The following is a 23063-nucleotide window of genomic DNA, read 5'->3' on the forward strand; positions in this document are numbered from 1 at the left end:
CATTCAACCTTAATTTGAATTATCACAAAATGGCAATCCTCAAAAGGTATAAAGTTAAATTTTGTTTTAAAATAAATAATTTTGCTGAGTTAATTAAGCAACCTAAAACTGGTTGAAATCTTTTGGTCCTTACATTTAACTCGGGTGACTCATTGATGTTAACTAACATTGTTGCCACCTTCGTAGAATCTTCTAGAAAACAATAAGGCAATTCAGCTCATTGTACGTGCTTCTATCAAAATCCTTAATAATTTTGAACACTATGGACACCTATTTGTGGCAACCACCAGTTTGCACCGGGGGGGCTGGATGGGGGGGGGGGGTTTCAGAGGTGGCAGCGAGCTGGGATCGAGCGGTTTGGGGACCTGTTTATTGACAGCAGCTTTCCATGCTTGGAGGAGGAGGTGAGGAACTTTGCACGGAGGCTGGTTTCGACCTTTCCGCACCTACCGCCCCGTAGGGGATACAGGACAAGGTAGTGCCGAAAATGGGAGTGGGGGAGGGAAAATTTATAAAGAACTCATGGAATGGGAGGGAACCTCAATAGGGGCGGTGAAGCGAAAATGGGAGGAAGAGTTGGGCAAGGAATTAGCGGGGTCATGGGAGGATGTCCTGAGTAGAGTTAAAGCGTCCTTGTCGTGTGCCAGGCTTAGCCTGATACAGTGCAAGGTGGTCCACAGGGCGCATATGACTGTGGCCCGTATAAGCAGGTTCTTTGAAGGGATGGAGGATAGGTGTGGGTGGTATGCGGGAGGGTCCACAAATCATTCCACATGTTTTGCGCATGTCTAGCTTTGGAGATTCTGGCAAGGATTTGCTGATATCATGTCCACAATATTGAAGATACGGGTGGTTCCGAATCCAGAGGTGACGGTTTTTGGTGTGTTGGAAGACCCGGGGGTCCAGGGGGCGAGAGAGGCTGATGTGTTGGCCTTTGCCTCCCTGGTAGCCTGGAGACGGATCTTATTGGCATGGAGGGACTCGGAACCCCCAAAATTGGAGGAATGGGTCAGTGACATGACTGGGTTTCTCAGGCTTGAGAAGATCAAGTTGGCCCTGAGAGGATCGATGGTAGGGTTCGCCCAGAGTTGGCAGCCGTTTATTGACTCCTTTGGGGAAAATTAAGCTCTCCGCAGATATAAGATTGGGGGGGGGGGGGGAGGCGGGGTGTTGGTTGAGGTGGGAAATAGTTAGCGGGAAAGGGGGACAGGGGAAACTGTGTATGTAAGCCATGCTGGCTGGGTTTGGTTGTTGGTTGGGGGATGTTATGTGTTCTGTTGTATTTGTTCCCCTTGAAAATTGTTGTTAAAAATTATATATGCCTTAGGGCAGCGCGGTGGCGCAGTGGGTTAGCACTGCGGCCTCACGGCGTCGAGGTCCCAGGTTCGATCCCGGCTCTGGGTCACTGTCCGTGTGGAGTTTGCACATTCTCCCCGTGTTTGCGTGGGTTTCGCCCCCACAACCCAAAGATGTGGAGGGTAGGTGGATTGGCGACGCTAAATTGCCCCTTAATTGGAAAAAATGAACTGGGTACTCTAAATGTTTTTTAAAATTATATATGCCTCAATAAAAATATTTTCAAAAAAGAGATTTAAAAAAATAATAATTTTGAACATGTTTATCAAGTCTTACCTTCACCATCTCTATTCTAATTAGAACAATCTCAACTTCTCTAGCCTCTCTACATTTCTGAAGACCCTTATTCCTGGTACGATTCCCGTAAATCTGCTCCTCACTTTGCTGTGGTATCCAGATTTTGACACAAGCCCTAACCAGTTATTTATAAAGGTTTAACTTCTTTGCTTATGTGCTCTACATCTCTATAAAGTCCAGGGTCCTATATATTATTCTTTTAACAACCTAACCCCACAACAATTTGTGTGCACAAATTCCCAGCTCCCTACTCCTACACACCCATTTACAGTTGTATCATTAAGTTTATAATGCCTCTCCTCATTTGTCCTTCCAAAGTGCATCATGTCACAATTCTCTGTATTATGTTGCATCTGTCAAGCATCTGCCCACCTCGGTCCTCTTGATGTCTGCTGTCATATCCATCACCATTTACTACATTTCTGAGTTTTAACATTTTATACTGCAATACATTCCCACAATCTGCCAAAGTGGGATATTTACTCCACATTGTGTGTCACCTTGTTGAGGTTTGCAGAATTTAATTTGTCAGTGATTGTGTGTGGTGTAAGCATTTAATGATTCCTCGGGTGTGTCTTCCACTGTGACGACCAAAATGCAAATGTTAATCTGTCTATGCCTTAGCGTAACAAGTGAACGTGGTGTTAAATCATTATTAGCAATAACAAAGCAGATGTTATGTTCCTCCTGAAAATCCATACTCTGTATGATCCCTGAAAGTGTTGAAAATTGAGTACTTTTCTTTCCATCCTGTGCGTGATAATTATAAATGGAGTCTTGCATTCCCACTTGGTAATGGAGAATCTGAATTGTTATTTGCTGTTTCACAACATGTAAATGGTGTGTTGAAATGGCTTATGCCATTTTATTATAAGGAAATCCATTTGGATGGCTGTAAAATCTTTGTTCAGTTAAGCAGAAAAACACTCGGAATTACTTGGAAAGCACTTTAAGAGTGATAAACATAGCAGTACGTGAAATCAATGTACTGATGATTTTCATAGTCTGGATAGTGAGAGTTTAAATTTACTGTTAATGAAAGACGTTTAAATGTAATTAGCTTGTCAAAGTAAAGCTTGTATCAATTTTAGCTTCATTGGAAATATGACATTTATAATGGACCACTGTTCAGATGTCATTGAAGTTTGAACATTTTAAATCAAATAAATAATATTTGAGGAATGTCTTGAGCAACAGGAGAGACAAAGCATTGTTCTACAACAGTTTGAGCAGTCAATATGAATGAAGGAGGTCAACCTCTGCAATTTAAAAAAAATTGATACAGGTCAAGAATCAACCAGTTGTGCAAAGCAGAGCTTTCTGGTTGATGTGGGTCATCAAGAAGCCCATGAGGACGGATGTGAATGGTGACCAATGGCAGGAGTATGTGCATGTGTGATATGGTTGAATGCTGGAGCTTATATGCTTAAACCTCCAGGAGTATGTGGAACCAGAGCTGACAGGCCCAGTGCCTCAGGGCATGATGTTGGGACCACTGGCTGCTGTTTCTGATTTTCTCAAATGATGTGCATTCAGAGATTCAATGCAAAGTGGCAGTTTGCAGATGGCACCAACCTACCAGGAGTGCTGGAATCAAAAGAGATACTTCAGAAGTTCAGAATGAGTTAACAAGAAAGTAAAATCTTGCATTTATATAAGCACATTTCACCACTACCAGATGTCCTAAAGCGTTTGCAGCCAGTGAGGTACTTTATGAGGCGTTGTCGCTGTTGGACAAAATAATTAAATGGCCAATCAATGGTGAATGAAATTGAATGTATATAATTGTAAAGTGTGTTCCTATGGCAAGATAGACAATGAACATACTCCATGAAAGTGTTGAAATAGCTAAGGTTGATGCTGGACGAGACCTAAGAAAGGAAATTGCCTTTCACAAACTCTGGGCATCCCAAAGCACTTGCTATCCGATGAAATCGGAGGAAGTGCTTATCAAAGCTTTGCTGTAGTTAGACCGCTCTGTCCAGCTTTGTTGCCAAGAAACAATATAGACATTCAAATCCTAGAGGGAGAAGAACTCCAAAATTGAGGGGGGAAATGTTTGGTTTGATTTACATTTATTGTCACGTGTACCGAGATAAGGTGAAAGTATTGTTCTGCATACAGTCTAGGCAGATTGTTCTATACATGAAAAAACATACGACATACAATAAAGACACAATGTGAATCCATAGGCATAGACATCAGGTGAAGCAGGAGTGCAATGCTGCAGAATAGAGAAGATGCGTAGAAAGATCAAATCAGTCCATAAGAGGGTCATTCAGGAGTCTGGTAACAGCAGGGAAGAAGCTATTTTTGAATCTGTTAGTGTGTGTTCTTAGACTTTTGTATCTTCTGCCCGATGGAAGAGGTCGGAAGAAAAAATAACCCAGATAGGAGGGGTCGTTGATTATGCTGCCCGCTTTCCCAGGGCAGCGGGAGGTGTAGACAGAGTCAATAGATGGGAGGCGGGTTCACGTGATGGACTGGGCTGTGTTCACAACTCTCCGTAGGCTGTGTTCACAACTCTCCATAGTCTCTTACGGTCTTGGATCGAGCAGTTGCCATACCAAACTGTGATGCAGCCAGTTAGAATGCTTTCTATAGTTAATCTGTAAAAATTGGTAAGAATCAATGTGGACATAGACTCATAGAATTTATAGTGTAGAAGGAGACCATTCGGCCCATCAAGTCTGCACCGGCTCTTGGAAAGAGCACCCTACTTAAGCCCATGCTTCCACCCTATCCCAGTAACCCCACCTAACCTTTTAGGACACTAAGGGCAATTTATCATGGCCAATCCACCTAACCTGCACATCTTTAGACTGTGGGAGGAAATTGGAGCACCCGGAGGAAACCCACATAGACACGGGGAGAACGTGCAAACTCTGCACAGACAGTGACCCAAGAAGGGAATCGAACCTGGATCCTGGAGCTGTGAAGCAACTGTGCTCCCGTGATGCTCTCGATGCCTTAGATTCCTGAGGAAGTATAGGCGCTGTGCTTTCTTGATTATAGCGTCGACGTGGGTGGACCAGGACAGATTGTTGATGATGTGCACACCTCAGTATTTGAAGATGTTAACCATCTCAGCACCATTGATGCAGACAGCAGTGCGTATGACACTTTGCTTCTTGAAGTCACTAACCAGCTCCCTAGTTTTGCCAACATTGAGGGAGAGATTGCTGTCGTTACACCACGCCACTAGGTTCTCTATCTCCCTTCTGTACTCTGACTCATCGTTGTTTGAAATCCGACCCACTACGGTCATCAGCAAACTTGTAGATGGAGTTGGAGCCACATTTTGCCACACAATCGTGTGTGTACAGGGACTATAATAGGGGGCTAAATATGCTGCCTTGCGGGGCCTTGGTATTGAGGACTATCGTGGTGGAGGTGTTGTTGTTTATCCTTACTGATTGTGGTCTATGGGTCAGGAAGTCAATGATCCAGTTGCAGAAGGAGGAGCTAAGTTCTGGGTTTTAGAGTTTTGATTTGAACTTGGCTGGGATTATGGTATTTAAGGCGGAGCTGCAGACAATGAATATGAGTCTGACATAGGAGTCCTTGTTGTTGGGATGTTCCTGGGATGAGTGTAGGGCCAGGGAGATAGTGTCTGCTGTGGACTGGTTGTGGCGGTATGCGAATTGCATACTAGGTCAATGCATTCTGGGAGTATGGCGTTGATGTGTCTCATGACCAACCTCTCGAAGCACTTAATAATGATAGATGTCAAGGCCACTGAACGGTAATAATTGAGGCATATTGCCTGGTTCGTCTTTGGCACCGGTATGATGGTGGTCTTCTTGAAACAGGTGGTAACCTCGGTACAGAGTCGGGAGAGGTTGAAGATGTTCGGAAACACCCACCAGTTGGTCCTCTCAGGGGATGAGTGCAAGACCAAGGTCTCCGTTAGGACCTGTTGCTTTCTGACGATTCACTTTCAAGAAGGCTGATCTGACTTTGGAAGCTGTGACGTTAGGTATGGGTGTGTCCGAGGCTGTTGGGGCAGTTGACAGTGGTTTGTTGGTTTCTTGCTCGAAACGAGCATAGAATGCATTGAATTCATCGGGGAGGGGTGCTCTGTTGTCAGAGATTCTACTTGGCTTTGCTTTGTAGCCCGTTATATTGTTTAACCCTTGCCACAACTGACAAGAGTTTGTGTCGTTAATCTACGCCTCCAGCTTAGTCTAGTATTGTCTCTTGACTTCCTTGATAGTTTTGCAGAGGTCGTACCTAGGTTTTTTTGTACAGGTCAGGGTTGCCTATTCTGAACACCTTGGATCTGGCCTTCAGTTGGGAGTGAGTCTCCTGGTTAAACAATGGTTTCTGGTTGGGGAATGCACAAACTACCTTATTTGGCATGCAATCTTCTACACATTTACTGATGAAGTCTGTGACGGTGGTGTTGTACCTGTTTAGGTTGGCCGCTGAGTTCTTGAATATTGTCCAGTCCACTGACTTCAAGCAGTCGCATAGGAGCTCTTCTGTTGCTTCGAACCAGCATTGCGCAACTTTCTTAACCGGATTCTCCCACTTACGTTTCTGCTGATGGCAGAAGGTGCACTGTCTTGTGGTCGATTTTCCGAAGTGCGGTTACGGGATTGATCAGTAGGCGCCCTTGATGTATGTGTATCAGTGGTCAAGGATGTTGGGGCCCCTGGTGGGACAGGAAATGTGTTGGTGGAATTTTGGCAGTATGCTCTTGAGGTTGGCCTGGTTGAGGTCCTTTGCCACGATGAACAAGGCCTCCGGGTATTGTTTCATTGTTATTTATAGCAGTGTATAATTCACCAAGCATCTTCTTCACTTACGGCTGGGGTGGGATGTAGACCGGAGTGATGATGGCAGAAGTGAACTTGTGTGGAAAGTGGTATGGGCTGCACTTCACAGTCAGGTATTCCAGGACCGGATAGCAGTAGTTTACCAGGGTCGCCACGTCCGAGCATCAGGAGGAGTTGATGAGGAGGTAAACCCCTCCACCCTTCACTTTGCTCGATGATGCCTTTCGGTGTTTCCCTCGCTTGCTGGGTCGGCGGCTACTTCTGGATGGTCCTGGGATACGATGGGATCCAGTACGTTGTAGCAGCGTGAGCAATTCAGCTTTGAGAGAATGTGGGTGAAATCTTCCTGCTGCTCACGCTGGGAGAATCGTCTGGTCCCGTCGATGACGCATCCCCGGCCGTGGATTTCCCGGCGGCGAGGGGTGGATCTATTTGGAAATCCCATTGACAGCGGCAGAGCCAGAAGATCCCGTTGTCAAGAAACCCGGGAGGCCAGAGAATCTCGCCCGATATCTGAGAGGTAATCTTATAGAGATCTCAAAATGTTGTTCAGGATCTGAAAACATTACAGAATATGACCACTTTTGGACTTCGGGAGTAGAACGAGGCATTTAGGTTGAAACGAACCAAACATCATTTTAGAACTGATATCAAGAAGATAGAAAAACAGGCCTAGGCTAATAACTGCAATAACCTTGCAGAATGTTTTATTAATGGCAAAACCTGGAAATCATTTCAGGAACAATTGGATGTCATGGAATTGATATGTGCTTATATTTGCATGGGTGAATTAAGATGAATAATTTCCATGTAAAATTATTTTGTGTTTAATGATCACAGGATTTGTGTGTTGTCACAAGAATATGCAGTGAATTTAACCTTCTGATAACACCACTGCAAGAAGTGTAGAACATTGGAGTTACTGCTAGCAATACATTTGAAGTGTTACATGTGAGTGTTAAAGGTTAGAGATGTGATTGCTTGCAGCATTAACTTTAAAAATAAGGAATTAGGTATCATGTACCTTGGCTTAATTGCAACCACATTCCAGTTCGCTTTACTGTTGGCATTGCATACTTATGTTTTCTTTAACGGGTTGAGCATTTGTTTAAAAACCTGTCGGGGTCGCCACCAGGATTTCAGTGAAGTATATTGCTGAGAGCTGCCATCAAACTGGTGAATTACTTTTCCTTGTTTATATCTTGTGGCTGCCTAAAATGTGTGCTTGTGCTCGCCTTTTGACAATGTGTTTGAAGTGCAAATCATATTCTGACCAGGCCTACAGCCTAAAGGTGGGGTAGATGGTAAAAGCGGCTTGTCTCTATATCATATATCCTAGTTTACATGGATGTTGAGAACTGGTGGCTCTAGAACGTTTCTTTTTTCCGTGGTCTGTGTTTTTTTTTGCCTTCTGCCCTTGGTTCTGGCCTTTCCCCTGCCACGTTCTAGTCGGTAAACATTTTCTACATTGATATAACTGGTGCTTTTACATATGTAACAGATGTTGTTCAGGATAGTTGTAAGTTGTGCGAATGCAATACTGTTTGACTGCAGTGTGTAGCATTTCAAATACCCAATGCCATTGAATTCTGGAAAATCTCATGACTACCGCATGAGTCAGCTTATATGGGAACTGAAACGAGTGACTCTTTGACCACAGTTGGTTTGCATTTGTTTTCCAACTGTGATACGCTGTGGGACTCTGACCCAAATAGGAAAGTAGACCAGCAAGATCAACTGTGGAGTTAAAATTGCAGCATAACATGTTTGCTCATCTAATTCTGATGAAGGGAATAGCTGCATAATTGACAGCTTATTTTATTTACAACAGGAGACTTTCTTTCTTGTGGCAGTTTCTTGCAAGCAGCACTTAACAGGAAAAAGACTGAAGTAAATTACATCTCTTCTTTCATCTTAATGATTCACCTGTATGTCTGAGGTCTATATTGGTTGAGTTTTCGACCTTTCATCTGGTATAGTTGAGCAACAAGCTTACATAAGAATTATAATAATGTTGTTATTGTCGCAAGTAAGCTTACATTAACACGGCAATGAAGTTACTGTGAAATTCCCCTAGTCGCCACACTCTGGCATCTGTTCGGGTCCACTGAGGGAGAATTCAGAATGACCAAATTACCTAACAGCACGTCTTTCGGGACTTTTGGAGGAAACGGAGCACCCAGAGGAAACCCACGCAGACACGGGGAGAATGTGTAGACTGCGCACAGATAGTGACCCAAGCCGGGAATCGAACCTGGGACACTGGCGTTGTGAAGCAACCACGCAAACCACTGTGCTACCATGTCATTTACCATGCTTCGAGTCATTTAATAATATATACATATTATAAATACCTTCGTTACCATTGAAGATGTTTTGTGAAAGAGACAAAATGTAACAATATATGGTATCAGATTTTGTTATATTGGATTATTGAAGATTTGGAAGTTTTATTCCAATGAATCTGAATCAGTGTCAACTTTCATAAGTAGCTTGTGACATTATAGAGTGTGTCTGGTTTTCCTTTTACAAGTTCCTTAATTGTCTGACTTTTAAAAATCAAAACATTGATTTTGTGGAGAGGATTCTGTGCTAACATTATCAAAGGACAATAGCATTCTTAACAGATTTGATTATGAGAAAGCCAAAACTGGAAGTGACTGTGCAGTACTGTACATGCTCTATGTGATAATGCTAAACATCATTCCGTTTTTTTGGCAGTTTAAATTTGAGACAATAACTTGAACTTTGGCTGACATACACTATAAGGATTTACTGTGGTTCTATTTACAATACTTATATCGATTAATATAATCCATAGGGAAAGGATTGTGGGGCACAATAGCCTAGTCTGTCTAATTCTTTTTAAGTTTCTTGTAAAAATTCTATTATAGTGCATAAAATGCTACCAACTGGCTAGTGTGGCATTTTCCGTCACAATGCATGCACACAATTTATATAGAATCTACCCCTTGTTACACAATATATCTCCGCTACCTGGCCTCTTTTAAGACTTCCCCTGTTCCCCAAATAACATCAAATTGAATAATCAGCTATAGTTACCACACAATACAGGGGTGCTCCTCCAATCTGTGAACCATCCTTTTCCTGGCCCAGCGAAGATATCTTCAACTATTTCAAAGGTTTTCCGCACTGCCTTGGCTCTAAGACTTAGTGCCAGTCCGCTTTCTGAGACTGCTAGATGGTAACTGCTCCTCCTGGCTTCTCGGGGTGTAGGCAATTATACCTTTGTTGTTCTTTGATTATGCCTTCTGTGTATTCGGGTGTCTGCCCCTAATCACTTCCTCGATTAGACCTGAACATATGTATATCTCATGGACCTTCCCAATCATCTATAATCTGTTTCTCCTCCATAAGCCATTCACACCTGATTATCATTTAAGGTCCAATTCTAACCTCATGACCTGGAGAGATATCTACCAATTGAGGCCCTTTGAATACTGTCAATTGTTTTCTCCGTGCATTAACGTATAATGTAGCAGCTAAAGAAAATCATTAAAACTCAAATTGAGAGGAAAATATTTTTTTTTAATTATGCATGTAAATATTTCCATCCAGCCTTCTTAAAAGAGGTACAAGTTAGCAAAAGCAGATGTTACTCTGCTGCGAAAACAAAATGTGAACATTTCTGATGGCATCGGTGTTCCTCTGTAGCAGCTTTACCCAGTGTATGATTAAATTAACGATCTGTTTTATCCTTAAAATAATTTCTAGTTTCATCTCAATCGCAACCTCTGTATTCAGACCTTTTCACCGGTTCTTTTATTTTGTGGGTATTTAGTTAATGTATCAACTTGTGAATAACATGCTGTCATACTCCAGTTCAGCAACAGGAAGTCAGAGGTTGTCACAAATTGCTGTCTATGCTGCTACTCGTAAGAAAAACTTTGATATAAACATGTCAACATTTGTAATGTCACATGTAATTAATGAAGCTTTTGTAAATGTTGAGCATCTGGCATCTCTGGGGCAAGAGATGGATCATTTGAAATTGGTTGTTGCTATGATTATACTGGGAATAATGTGGTTTTAAATAATGATGCAACTCAGTAGCTCTCCCCAGCTATCCTGTCAGCTGGGAGGATTAGACAGGAATACTCAACAGGAATACTCCCTGCCTCCTCATCTTGGCCATTATTTTAGGTATAGAACATATTTTGGAAGGAATAAAATAATTTATGACTGGCAATACTTATAATAATAATCTTTATTGTCGCAAGTAGGCTTACATTAACACTGCAATGAAGTTATTGTGAAAAGCCCCTAGTCGCCACATTCCGGCGCTTGTTCGGGTACATGGAGAGAGAATTCAGAATGTCCAAATTAGATTGGCGATATTTACAAATAAAATTTTTAAAGCTCACACTCACTTAATATAGCCTTTTTAAAAGTTGCAAGTATTGATATAATAATCCTAATATGTTGGTTTGTCTAATACTTTTTCAGTAGCTATCCTAATTTGGATTTAATATTTTCTATGGTACAGGGCCAAGAGATTTCCAAACTAGTTGGCTTCCTTTACCATAGTGACTGACACTGGTATCACAGGCAATGACTGTTTCTAACAGCAAAGGGTCAGCCATGTCCCCCTGAACCTCAATGACAAAATCATTGCCTAGTCACATGAAGGTGATCTCAAATGATAGCTTAATGGGACCAGCCTAGTCAATTTTGTGGTTAGAACATAGAACATTACAGCGCAGTACAGGCCCTTCGGCCCTCGATGTTGCGCCGACCCGTGAAACCATCTGAAGCCTATCTGACCTACACTATTCCATTTTCATCCATATGTCTATCCAGTGACCACTTAAATGCCCTTAAATTTGGCGAGTCTACTACTGTTGCAGGCCTACTACTGTTGCAGGGTTACAGGAGCAAAACAGATTGTGTATTCACTAAGGAATGTTTCAGACTCCTCAACATCTGTCCAAGATCTACACGGCTTAATTCAGGAGATGAGATAATACTTGCAAATGCTCCCACCCATGTGAAAGGTAACAGCACTCAAGAAGCTTGACACCCCTACCCAGGATAGTTGACTTGAAGGGTGTACCGGTCACTGAACTCCAGTCTACCCCTCTGCATACTGCAGCTGCAGTATGTACAATGTATAGGATGCACTGCAGCAACTCAAACTTGGGCATTGTAAACTTCATAGCCATGTTCTACTGGGGAAGCAAAGATCCATACGATATTTGCAATATCGCTACCTCCAAATATCCTTCTAGATAATGTACTTGAGCACATACCAAATGTGAACAGATGGCTCCCATTCCTTACATAGAATCGTACAGTGCAGAATTAGGCCATTCGGCCCATCGAGTCTGCACCGGCCCTTGGAAAGAACACCCTACTTACATAATAGTACATTCTGTTTTTGTATTGTGCTGGAACTGGTTCTTTTTAGTTAAACTGTCATAAAAGAATATCACAAAACTATTACCACCACTAGAAAAGACAGCCATAATTTCTTCAGCAAAGCTGTGAATGTGTCTATTGTTAGTTAAACTCACCCGTGCCTAGTTAGGTCTTCAAAGGATTTGCTGGCAAGTAGCTGCAATTGCAAGCGCATACGTTCGCGCAAGGGAAGCTGGGCATCTTGAACCTGAGTAAATAAACAACTGTGTATCTCCTTACCCAGTCAGATTGAAAGATTGGGAAATCAACAGAAGTGAACATTAGATTGGAGTGACTGAATTCAATGTCAAATCAGATGCAGAGAGAGAATTAAGAAATTGAATATTAACCATGAAAGAAAAGCGGATTTCCTTGTTGGCAGGACGGATTAAATGTCCAAGAATGCCTATTTGTCAGAAACCTAACATGGTTCCACTCACTCACACCTTTAACCAGCATATGGGAAATCGTGTAATGAGGCAATTAATTCTGATTTTAATACAATGTTCTCACTTGAACAGCCAGTACATGGGTCTCCCAAGCTGTGTTCAACTTGCCACGGTACAGCGGGAATTGACAGGCTGGAAAGTCTTAAACACTGAAAGTGCACAGCTGCTTCCTGACCTAGTGAAAGACATTGACCCACTGCGCTTGCTCTGAGAGTATTTCCATTGCTTTACAAGTGGTTACCAACATTCTTCGAGTCAGTCTGCAAGATTGCACTTGTTCACCTGGATCTGAGCTTTGCTGCTGTCATTGTTCGTTGTAAGAGGGTAGCTTCTTATGCAGCTCCGCAATCAACCATAAATAACCAACTGGAGAAGCAGTGGCAACAAGACCAAAAGCAACTTCCTTCCCCTCCGAACATGCCACTCCACAGGATAGAGGGGATGGAAACAGAATTGCAGCTCAAAGAAGGAGATGCCCCTCCCCCCCCACCCCAACATGGGGTAGACAGATAGAATCAGCTGGTGCTTAGGCTTTCACAGCAGGTCATTGTTGACACCTGCAGCCTGGAAAAAGACCTTCCAAAAGGGCCAGGTGAGCATGCGTTGCTAGTGGCCATAAAGGTCACCATAGTTCTTAATTTCCTCACCTCCAGCCCCTTCCAGGGATTTGCTGGTGACATCTGCTTGATTTCACAAACTGCTGCACACTAGTTCTTTTGAAGATGGTGTGTTCTTCAGTGTGCACCTCCAGAATGGGTCTGCTGTGCCATGCACACTATTGGACTGTAGGGAGGACTGGAATCTGTCCTGGTCCACCCACGTCGACGCTACCACCAGGAAAGCACAACAGCGCCTAGACTTCCTCAGGAAACTAAGGAAATTCGGCATGTCCACATTAAACCGTACCAGGTTTTACAGGTGCACTATAGAAAGCTCACACAGACATGTGGAGAATGTGCAGACTCCGTACAAAAGTTAAACTTTTTGTTTTGAATGGTGGATGAATGTACACCTTTTCCCAAAGGGCAAATGTGTATTTGCAACTTATGCAGAGAAAAGGAGAAATGGGCAATTTTTATTTCATCTCAAATTTGGGACTAACGGGAAAGAAAGTATTGTTGGTAAGCAACAACTTAATGGTGAAGTGAGCACTTACAAGAATGGGCATTAGCAAATGTTTCTGCTCATTTGTAGCCACATAATTGCTCAATCCATAGCAGATGCATTTGAAGAAACCTAAACCTATTGCACCACCAATATAGCTAATATGAATCATAGTTGATGGCAGAGTTAATAAATAGCTGAATGTATTCAATGATTTCCTGTTTTTGACAAATGTCTTAAATTCTGAGGCAGGATATAATTTTGAAGCCTTTCCTGGCACGTACGCAATGGTGTCTTTTTGCCTCGTAAGGTGAGGGAGAGCATTCTGAGTGGCAAAAGGGAGAATATTCCATTCGCCTTCCTAATAGCTTGTTGCACCTAAATGCTAACCTTCAGCGACTTATGAATTAGGACACCCAGGTCCCATTGTGCACCTACTCTTTCTAATTTCTTACCATTTAGAAAATACATTGCACGCCTGTTCCTTCTACCAAAATTTTTCCACTTATATTCCATCTCCATTTTCTTGCCGATTCACTCAGTCTGTTCAAATCCTATTGTAGCTGCTTTACATTGTCCTCACAACACACATTCCCGCCTAGCTTTGTATCATACTTGAACATGGAAATATTACATTTGGCCCCCACATCCAAATCATTGATCTATATATTGTGAATAGCTGGGCTCCAAGTATTGATCCTTGCGGTACCCCACGAGCCACACCCTGCCGATGCGAGAATGACCAGTTTAGTCCTGCTCTCTGTTTTCCGCCTGTTAGCCAATCCTCAATCAATTCCAGTACATTGCCTCCTATCCCATGTGCTTTTACTTTGCTAATTAACCTCCTGTAAAAAACTTCATCAAAAGTCTTCTGAAAGTCCAAATATGCTATGTCCATCGACTCTCCTTTACCAATTTTGTAGGAAGATCCTCAAAAATCTCTGGGTCAAACATGATTTCCCATTTATAAATCCATGTTGACTGTGCTCAATCAGATCATGATAGTCCAAGTGACTATTTATCACATCCTTTATAGTAGATTCCAGCATTTTCCCTACATGCTAGCTTCCAATCTTCAGAAATAATTCCAGAATCTATTGATATTTGAATATGATCACAAATGCATCCACGATCCCTATAGCAACCTCTTTTAATCTCCTGTTATGCATGCTATGCATAATATCAGCTCCCGGGGGCTTTCAGTCCCATTAATGTTTCCAATACGAGTAGTGCACTTTAACTCCACAAGAAACTGGTTTGCAGCTGACAAGATTCATTTTGCAGGAGCTAATGGAGACTTTGGACTGAACTTTTTTGAAACTTATAACATCAAATTCAAAACTGCCTAATGTCAGCAGTGTTGCATATCAATCCAGTTCCGGATTTTATTGTGTATCAATCGCATGGGAAAAATATAAACAAAAAGCTATGCAGGATTTTTTTGGAAGAAAAAGCTTATTTCTTTACAGACCCATTTCTAAAAGTATATAATTTTATCTATGTATGATGAACGGCATCGCTACTAATACTTTTTTTTTTAAAAGGCAAAGATCACTCGGCGAAACAGCACTGCCCCAACACATTCTCCATAAATTATGAAATCTCTCAAGCAATGCAGGACATAACATTTAGAAAAGATAGAAAGGGAAAACAGGAAGGTATAAGAGCTGATTTATTCAGGATAGCATAATTGAAACTGCAGCTAACAGCATGCCAGAAGTATTATCCAAGTAGAGATTTTAAAAATCATAAAGGATCAATCACACCAATTGATATAGTCAGCAGACCACCTAATAGCAGAAGAGAGGTAGAAGAACAAATATGCAGAAGGAATGGGGAATTGAATAAAAATATAGAATAATAATCTTGAGATTTCAGTGCCCCTGATATTAATTGGACAGAAGAGGAAGATAACGGGGATAAGGCAATGAAGTTCCTACAATGTGTACAGAGCTCCTTTCTAATCCAGTATGCGACAACGGAAGATTTACTATTGGATCCAGGACTGGAGAATGAACTTGAACAGCTAAAAGAAGTAGGGGAATATCGAGGCAATAATGCCCACAAATGATAGGGAAGGACATGTGTATGATGGACACAAGGTAACTAGATTGGTGCGAGGCTGAATTGAGGTGCTGAGAATAAAAGTTTGGAAAATGAAGTGGGCAACTATATGATTTAAAACAATAATGGGAAACATCAAATAGAGTGTTTCAAAAGAGTACACAAAAAATATATTCCAATAAAGGGAAAGAACAGGAAAGTAGATGGAAAAATATTGGCTCGTAAAAATTTTTTAAATGTGTTCAGCAAGAATTTTGAAAGAGAAAATCTTGCTGATAGGTGAATATTTTGAGGAGCCAACAAAGAGAGGAGAGAATGGTAATGAAGTAGATGTAATATCACCACATTTTTAAAAACCCTTTTATAAGGTACCCACTAACAGACTAACTTGTAAGTTCCAAGAATGTGGGGTCGGAAAAAGTGATGGAATGGTTTGTTGGCTGACTTTAAGACAGAAAGAAGAGAATGGGAATGAAGGATAGGAAGTGGTGTTCCGCAAGGATCAGTGCTCCGATCATTGTTATTCAGAATTTGCGTGAATGATTTGGATTTTAGAATCAAAAACACAATTTGCAGATGGCGCTAAATTGGGTAGGTGAGGGGGCGGTAGCCATTTCTGAGGAAGACTCCCAACAAATTACAGAAGGACATTAATCAACTTGCAGATTGGGCAAATTGGAGAATGAAGTTCAACACCAATGAATGTTAGATAGTAAATTTTGGGAGGAAGAATAGGGAGGACACTTAGAACTTGGGATGGCTCTCATCCGCATGAACAAAGCAATCTCAGGACAAATGCATCAATCTCTAAAGGGTTATGGCACAGGTTAACAAAACCATTCTGATAAAACACACACACAATTTGAGAAGGTAATAAAAATCACTTACCTTCCCAGGATACTCTCTGGTTCACTCCCTGCAGATGAACAGTTACTTGTTACGTGTTGCACTTCATTCTCCAATTTGCCCAATCTGCAAGTTGATTAATGTGGAACTTGCAGTCACAGAGTGGCTGAAGCGAATGATAGGGATGCATACAAGGGAAAACTAGACAAGCATATGGAGGAGAAGGGAATGGGTGATTCTAATGACTGATTAAGATGGGAGAAAGCTCAAGTGGAGCATCAAAGTCAACATGGATTAGTTGGGCTGAGTATTCTCCTGCTGTGCCGTACATCCTGTGTATTGAATCAACATTTATTTTGCTCAAATTGATCTCTTCGTGGATCATAGTTCAATTTAATAACCTTGGGCTTAATTGTGTATCAGATTCACAATGCAATAAGTGGAATTGACATTTCAGATCCAGATGGTAATACATTTAGTAATATATTTGATACAAACAGGAATTTCTCCAGGATGAGGAGGTTGGTCAAGTTGTAAAATACGATGTCCTAGAGGAATCAATGTAGGCAGGGTTCTCCATTTTTAATATTGTGCTCATGGAATCAATTCCAAGCCAGGCTATTAATATTTTAGGTCCAAAGCTATCCAAAGCAGCGTACTGTATTTTGCTTCATCTGTTATATTATACCATGAGTGTTTGAGGTCATATAGAATGCAAAGCTTTTACATTTTAAGCCAAATACAGCACTGTGTAAAATTGTGTCCTGTAATATATTGGTGATGCACACGTTTCTAGACATGTGACCCTTATCTGGGACCAGCTGTTTGTGATTCTCAATGTTTTATTTAGGAACATAGAAATTAGGAGCAGAAGTAGGCATCGAGCCTGCTCCGCCATTCCATCAGATCATGGCTGATCTCTTCTGGTCTCAAATACAACACCCTGCCTGTTCTCCATATCCCTTTAACCCGTTTTCTTTAATCAGAGGTATGTCTATCTCCTCCTTGGAAGGAGCACCCTACTTAGGCTCACGTCTCCACCCTATCCCCGTAACCCTACCTAACCTTTTGAAGACTGAGGGGCAATTTAGCATGGCCAATCCACCTAACCTGTACATCTTTGGACTGTGGGAGGATACCGGAGCACCCGGAGGAAACCCAGGCAGACACGGGGAGAAGGTGCAAACTTCACACAGTCACCACAGGCCAGAAGTGAAATGGGGTCCTTGGAGCAGTGAGGAAACAGTGCTAACCATTATGTCACCATGCTGCCCTGTCACACATATGATCATCATACAGTATTTTACGCAAGGGCATGGTGTATCATTGAATTGCCCATTTGCCCAGTTTTTACAATATGGTTAGGGCTGGATTCTAATGAGCTCATTCTCTGCCATTTCCACATCTTCAATCGGCTCCGACTGTGCATAGCTCAATATCCACATTATCTGCTACTTTCCAGAGAGTAAGGGCAACTGGGAACAATGTCAAATGTTGCCTTTAATGGTGAATGGGTTTCGGCATTAATTATGATGTGGACTGTCAAATCAAAATATCTGCAAACTCCAGGCATACCACTGTTAATGATATGTATAAACTATAAAATGCAACTACAAGGTCTCAGTTGTGAGAAAATCATTATGGCCCAGATTTTTGGTCACGATGATGGTGAAAAGCCGAGATATGACCAGGTTTTCTAAGTTATTTCTTGACTCATCTGCAGAACAACAGACTTAATTTTCAATCACCACTAAAACTATTTTAAGAAATTGAATAGCAGTTTTGCGGTGGTTAGAAAGTTGATTTAGGCATAATGATGCCCTGAGGTTGCAAAGTAATTTTGTTAAACCACATTGATCCAATGGTGGCAAAATATCCAACATTTAAATGAGTCCTAAGACAGTTTCTGAGTGAATCAAACGATTCACCTTTGAGATGAAGGCCACAGCAGGGTTCCTGGCACGTAGGAGCTCGAGTCATAGCACTGCTTTCCATGCAGTTCACTGAAAAATGAGGGACAGGGGCAGGTCAGATGTCCGATTCACTTTGTAGCCTCTGTGAGCAGTATTTCGATGGTTGTCAATGGATTGTTAACAAAAGCTAATGTAGTCTTTTGTGAACTTTCTGGAGATCAAAGTATGTATTATTGTGGACCTAAAAGTCTAGCCTTGCGTGTCTTTTTGTCTTCAGTTGTACTTGCCGAACCCTTTGTGTCACCCATTGTTCAATGCACTTGGGAAAAATTTGAGAAGATTGGTCAGGTTTAATGAAGATATTCTTGATGAAGTTACAGTTTGGTCTCCGTTTACATAATTACCAAGTTGAATCTGGCGAAGTGTTTCTTTTGAACTTGCAATTTTATTTTTTGTCCCTATCTGCACCGAACACACTGCAAAGAGATCAATACAGGCTTCTTCTTTTCATTTCTTCAGGCAAGTTGAGGTTTATCATGCTGACAGCCTATTCACCTCCTCGCGGCTGATTTCTCTTGTGGCATCTCTACATTGTCCGAGCAGCAAAGGACTCAGCACTGAAGAAATTGTTCCTTTTGCACCCTTATCTTTCTGTTAGTAAAAGTGTTCTTGTCTATTGTTAACTGGCTGTGTTTTGCAGCTGTAATGGTGACATTTACTCTTAAGAGTTTAACATTGGAGTAACACATTTTGGTGGAAGGAGAAGAGAGCCTGCTTTCCCGATAGAGCTACCGATGATCCAAATCAGTTCTAACAATCGTTCAAAGCACCTTATTCAAAGTTGACAAACCGTGACTAAAAACACATTAGTTGTTTGCCAGGCTCTTTCAGGATGATGGAGTTGCATGGAGGGGGTGGAAATTCAAGTTATTTTTAACAGTTTTTTTAAGAACTTTTTATTTTGTATACTTTAAGTGGTATACATTTGTCAGAAGAGATATGAGTTAACTTTGTACACTGTTGTATTTAATATGAGGAATAGACTTAACACTTTGGATTTTACAGAATTTGTTCTTTGTATCTTAAAATATATGTATTTAAAAGTTGAAAAGTTAACCTGTTTGTTTACCGTTGCAGGAGATGGACATCTTGGTGTTTAGCTGTGTCCTGAACAAAGAAAAGTGTGTCGGCTAGATTGGCCCAAAGAGCATCATTGGAGCCATTGCTGTGCAAAAGGACTTGCACAGCTTGTCCAGGATGAAGAAAATCAGCCTTAAAACAATCAAAAAATCGTTTAACTTGAACAAAGGCAAAGACGAAAGTGAATTTGTGGTTGTACAGCCACCATCACTTGTCAACGATTTTGGGAAGGAGGACTCGCTCTTTAGTTGTTATGGGAAAGATTTGGCTGGCAATGATCTAAACAAAGCAGATGAGGATGACAAAGGATCAAAAAATAAGGCAAAAGGTGAAGGCTTGATGGGCACGCTGAAAAGGAGGCTTTCTGCAAAGCAGAAACAAAAGGTTAAAGGGAATGCACCTTCTGTCAACTTGGTGGAAGATGATCGATTTTCCTCCTCTTCAACTCCAACAAGCATTAATGATTTAAAAGCTCAGCGACCCTTAAGATCTACATCACTTCGTGGCCACCATTACAGCCCTACACCTTGGCCTTTACGATCAGCTAGCTCAGAAGAAACCTGCATTAAGATGGAGGTTAAGGTCAAAGCATTAGTCCACAATAATAGCCCAAACCAGGCATTAAATGGTGTTCGTAAGGAGTTCCACGATATGCAAACAGATCATGTGTTTCAGCAACAGAGCAGCACAATCAAAGAAATTGAGCCCCAGAATGGCCATTCCCATCTGAATATTGATGAATCCTGTCATGTTCCTGTGGTTATTGGAATAATGCCTCAGAACTACATTCAGTACACAATGCCTTTAGAAGAGGGAATGTTTCCTATGGATGGGTCCCGTACCTGTTGCCTTGACAATCCATTGCCAATGGAAATTGCATCGGTGCCATCCCATGTATGTAGTAGCACATTACAGATAGATGACAGCCAAATGGTCCCAGATTTAGTGGTTGCCTCTGATATATTCTTGGACCCACCTGTAAATGGTCTATTGATTGGTACCACAGGTGTCATGTTGCAGAACTCCAGTTCCAACCATGTTGACATCCCTCCACTATCTCCACTCCTACCTCCGATTCCAAATCAAATGCAATTGACGTTTCCTGGGTTTAGTGGCACAGCGGCCCACGTAGCAGAAAGAGTTCTTCACCATTTGAACTTTGATCCAAATTCTGCACCTGGAGTCGGGAGAGTTTACGACTCTGTACAAAATAATGGTCCCATGGTGGTCACAAGTCTCACCGAGGAGCTGAAAAAACTTGCAAGGCAAGGATGGTACTGGGGTCCCATAACACGGTGGGAGGCAGAGGAGAAGCTTGCCAATGTGCCTGATGGTTCTTTTCTTGTACGTGACAGTTCTGATGACCGTTACCTTTTAAGCCTGAGTTTCCGTTCACAAGGCAAGACTCTTCACACGAGAATAGAACACTCGAACGGAAGGTTTAGCTTTTATGAACAGCCTGATGTGGAGGGGCATACTTCAATTGTAGAACTGATTGAGCATTCAATTAAGGACTCTGAAAATGGCGCGTTTTGCTATTCTAGGTCTCGTCTACCTGGTTCTGCAACTTATCCTGTAAGATTAACAAACCCAGTCTCCCGGTTCATGCAAGTGCGGTCATTGCAATACCTGTGCCGTTTTGTTATTCGCCAGTACACTCGAATAGACTTAATTCAAAAACTGCCTCTGCCAAACAAAATGAAGGATTATTTGCAGGAGAAGCACTACTGAAAAGTGTTAAAGTCTTGCAGATTGCACTTTTGGAACTGGAATGCATTGGAATATGTTTTTTTTTAAATATAATTTATCAAAAATTAGCTTAAAAAATCCTTGTTTAGGTGCTCCTTCATTTTGTAATCACAGGCCTCTGTTCTCTTTCTTTTATTCTCCCCACTCCACCACATTCTGCACCCAACAGATGTCGAGCACAGTCTATTTGCCAAATAAAGTCTTCCCATTTTTCATGTTGAGCAGTAACACTATTTTCTCAGCCACCTATGAGAGTGCTGGGCCCAATCCATGCCCAATCTTTATAAATTTTACACTGGTAACTGCAGATTTCTAACCTGACCTTTGAGTCTACATAAAGACCAAGTCCCTTGAGAATGGCCAGGTTGTACACGGTGCTTCTGTGTAGGTTGGCTCTGCTCAAAAGCAAGTGACCTCCCAGTAGCAGCGTGCACCAAATGAGGCAACACCTGGTACAATTCATCTTCTTTAAAGTCGAGCTGTGATTTGTTTTTAATTGAATTCAAGAACACTGAATGAAGTAAAACAAACAAGACAATGTTCAGTGCAGTAGATAGTACACAGGGCACACCGACCCATGTATAATTTCCTTTTTAATTGGCTAAACGTACTGGCATTATCAACAGCTGACAACCTTAAGTGTGATACCTTATGGCTTTTCCTGCATACAAATTGCTGTATTCCTGACCAAAACCTCCATTAACAGGAAGCTTTGACAAAGAGTCATCCAGACTCCGAAACGTTAGCTCCCTTTTCTCTCTCCACAGATGCTGTCAGACCTGCTGAGATTGTCCAGTATTTTCTGATTTTGGTCCTTGAATGGACCTGTGCATGAGTCCAAAATTTTGCTTTTTCTTTTGGATTGGAATTGTTTTCATATAGAATTTGCCATCTTTATTCTTTTGTGCTACTTGTGTCAGCATTTTTGAGTTTGATTTGAAAGGTAGTTTCCAAATAACTTTTTTATTGTAGAGCACAACATATTTTCACACATCTGGTTTGCGCATACGGTTCTTATGCCAGTTTGTGCTTGTTTGCCCATGGACCAATTTTATAAAGGGCCATCATGCCAGTATTTTGAGTAATGGTTTAAAATCCAGTGGGAGACCACATTGAGTACAGTAAATGTTGAAGAGTATTATCCCTGGTTTTAAAGGGAACTAATGAGCTTTATTTGCGTATTTCAAATTGTTTTCTTTTTTTTTTTTTAAAAAAGTTGTAGGATATCAACATTAATTTCTATGAGGTAATACGGAGTGACTTTTAATGGATTTGTTTGTTTTTCAATTGAGTCATATGAATTGTAATTTGGATATCATGATTGAGGACTTTGAACAATTACTCAACGTCTCTATGTCCTTGTAACCGCCAGGTAAAGATTGGTTAATCATACCAGTGAGGTAAATTGGATGTTTTTTGTGATTTTGTTTTTGAGCAGTTGGAATATTATTACTGTAGTTCATTTGTATTTCAATAGACCAACTGACTGAAACTTAGCAATAATTTCTTTCTTTTCCTCTTTCTGTTGAAGTACTTTGTGCACTTTTAGATTGTGTTCAGTTTCACATTTTCCTGTATTGCCATATAGAAAACTTCTGTAAGTGTACAGGTCAAACTGTTCCTATAAAATCATTTATAATATGCTCATTATTAGCGTGCATTGTCATTCATAGCTGTGCACAACACCTTGTTCTAGTTTGGTCTTGCAACAAACACTGAGAGCCACATGAATGTTAAACTTTGAGTCTTCGCCATATTCAGGCACCAGTGAATTTGAGAGCACAAGAGCTACTTCAAATGTAGTTATTTCATAATCTTCAGGGGGTGTTTTTTAAGATTCTTCATTTGAACAAACTTTTGTTCACTGAGTAATGCATGCAGCATTCCCTGGTTAATGGGTACAGTGGTCTTTGCAATTATTCGCATTCTCCCTGTTAGAGAAGCTG

At 41.3% G+C, this 23063-nt stretch overlaps 1 protein-coding gene across 1 annotated transcript in view; it reads left to right on the plus strand.

Annotated features, from left to right (window-relative positions):
- LOC119972751 (suppressor of cytokine signaling 6) overlaps window positions 1-22764 on the plus strand; it is a 50241-nt gene extending 27477 nt beyond the window's left edge. Inside the window, exon 2 of the mRNA XM_038810070.1 lies at window positions 19366-22764. Coding sequence (XP_038665998.1) covers window positions 19486-21099 — 1614 coding nt within the window. The 5' untranslated portion in view covers window positions 19366-19485 and the 3' untranslated portion in view covers window positions 21100-22764. The remainder of the gene's footprint in view (window positions 1-19365) is intronic.
- Window positions 22765-23063: the final 299 nt, after the last annotated feature.

Source organism: Scyliorhinus canicula, chromosome 10 (genome assembly GCF_902713615.1).
Source record: "Scyliorhinus canicula chromosome 10, sScyCan1.1, whole genome shotgun sequence".
Classification (NCBI taxonomy): Eukaryota; Metazoa; Chordata; class Chondrichthyes; order Carcharhiniformes; family Scyliorhinidae; genus Scyliorhinus; species Scyliorhinus canicula.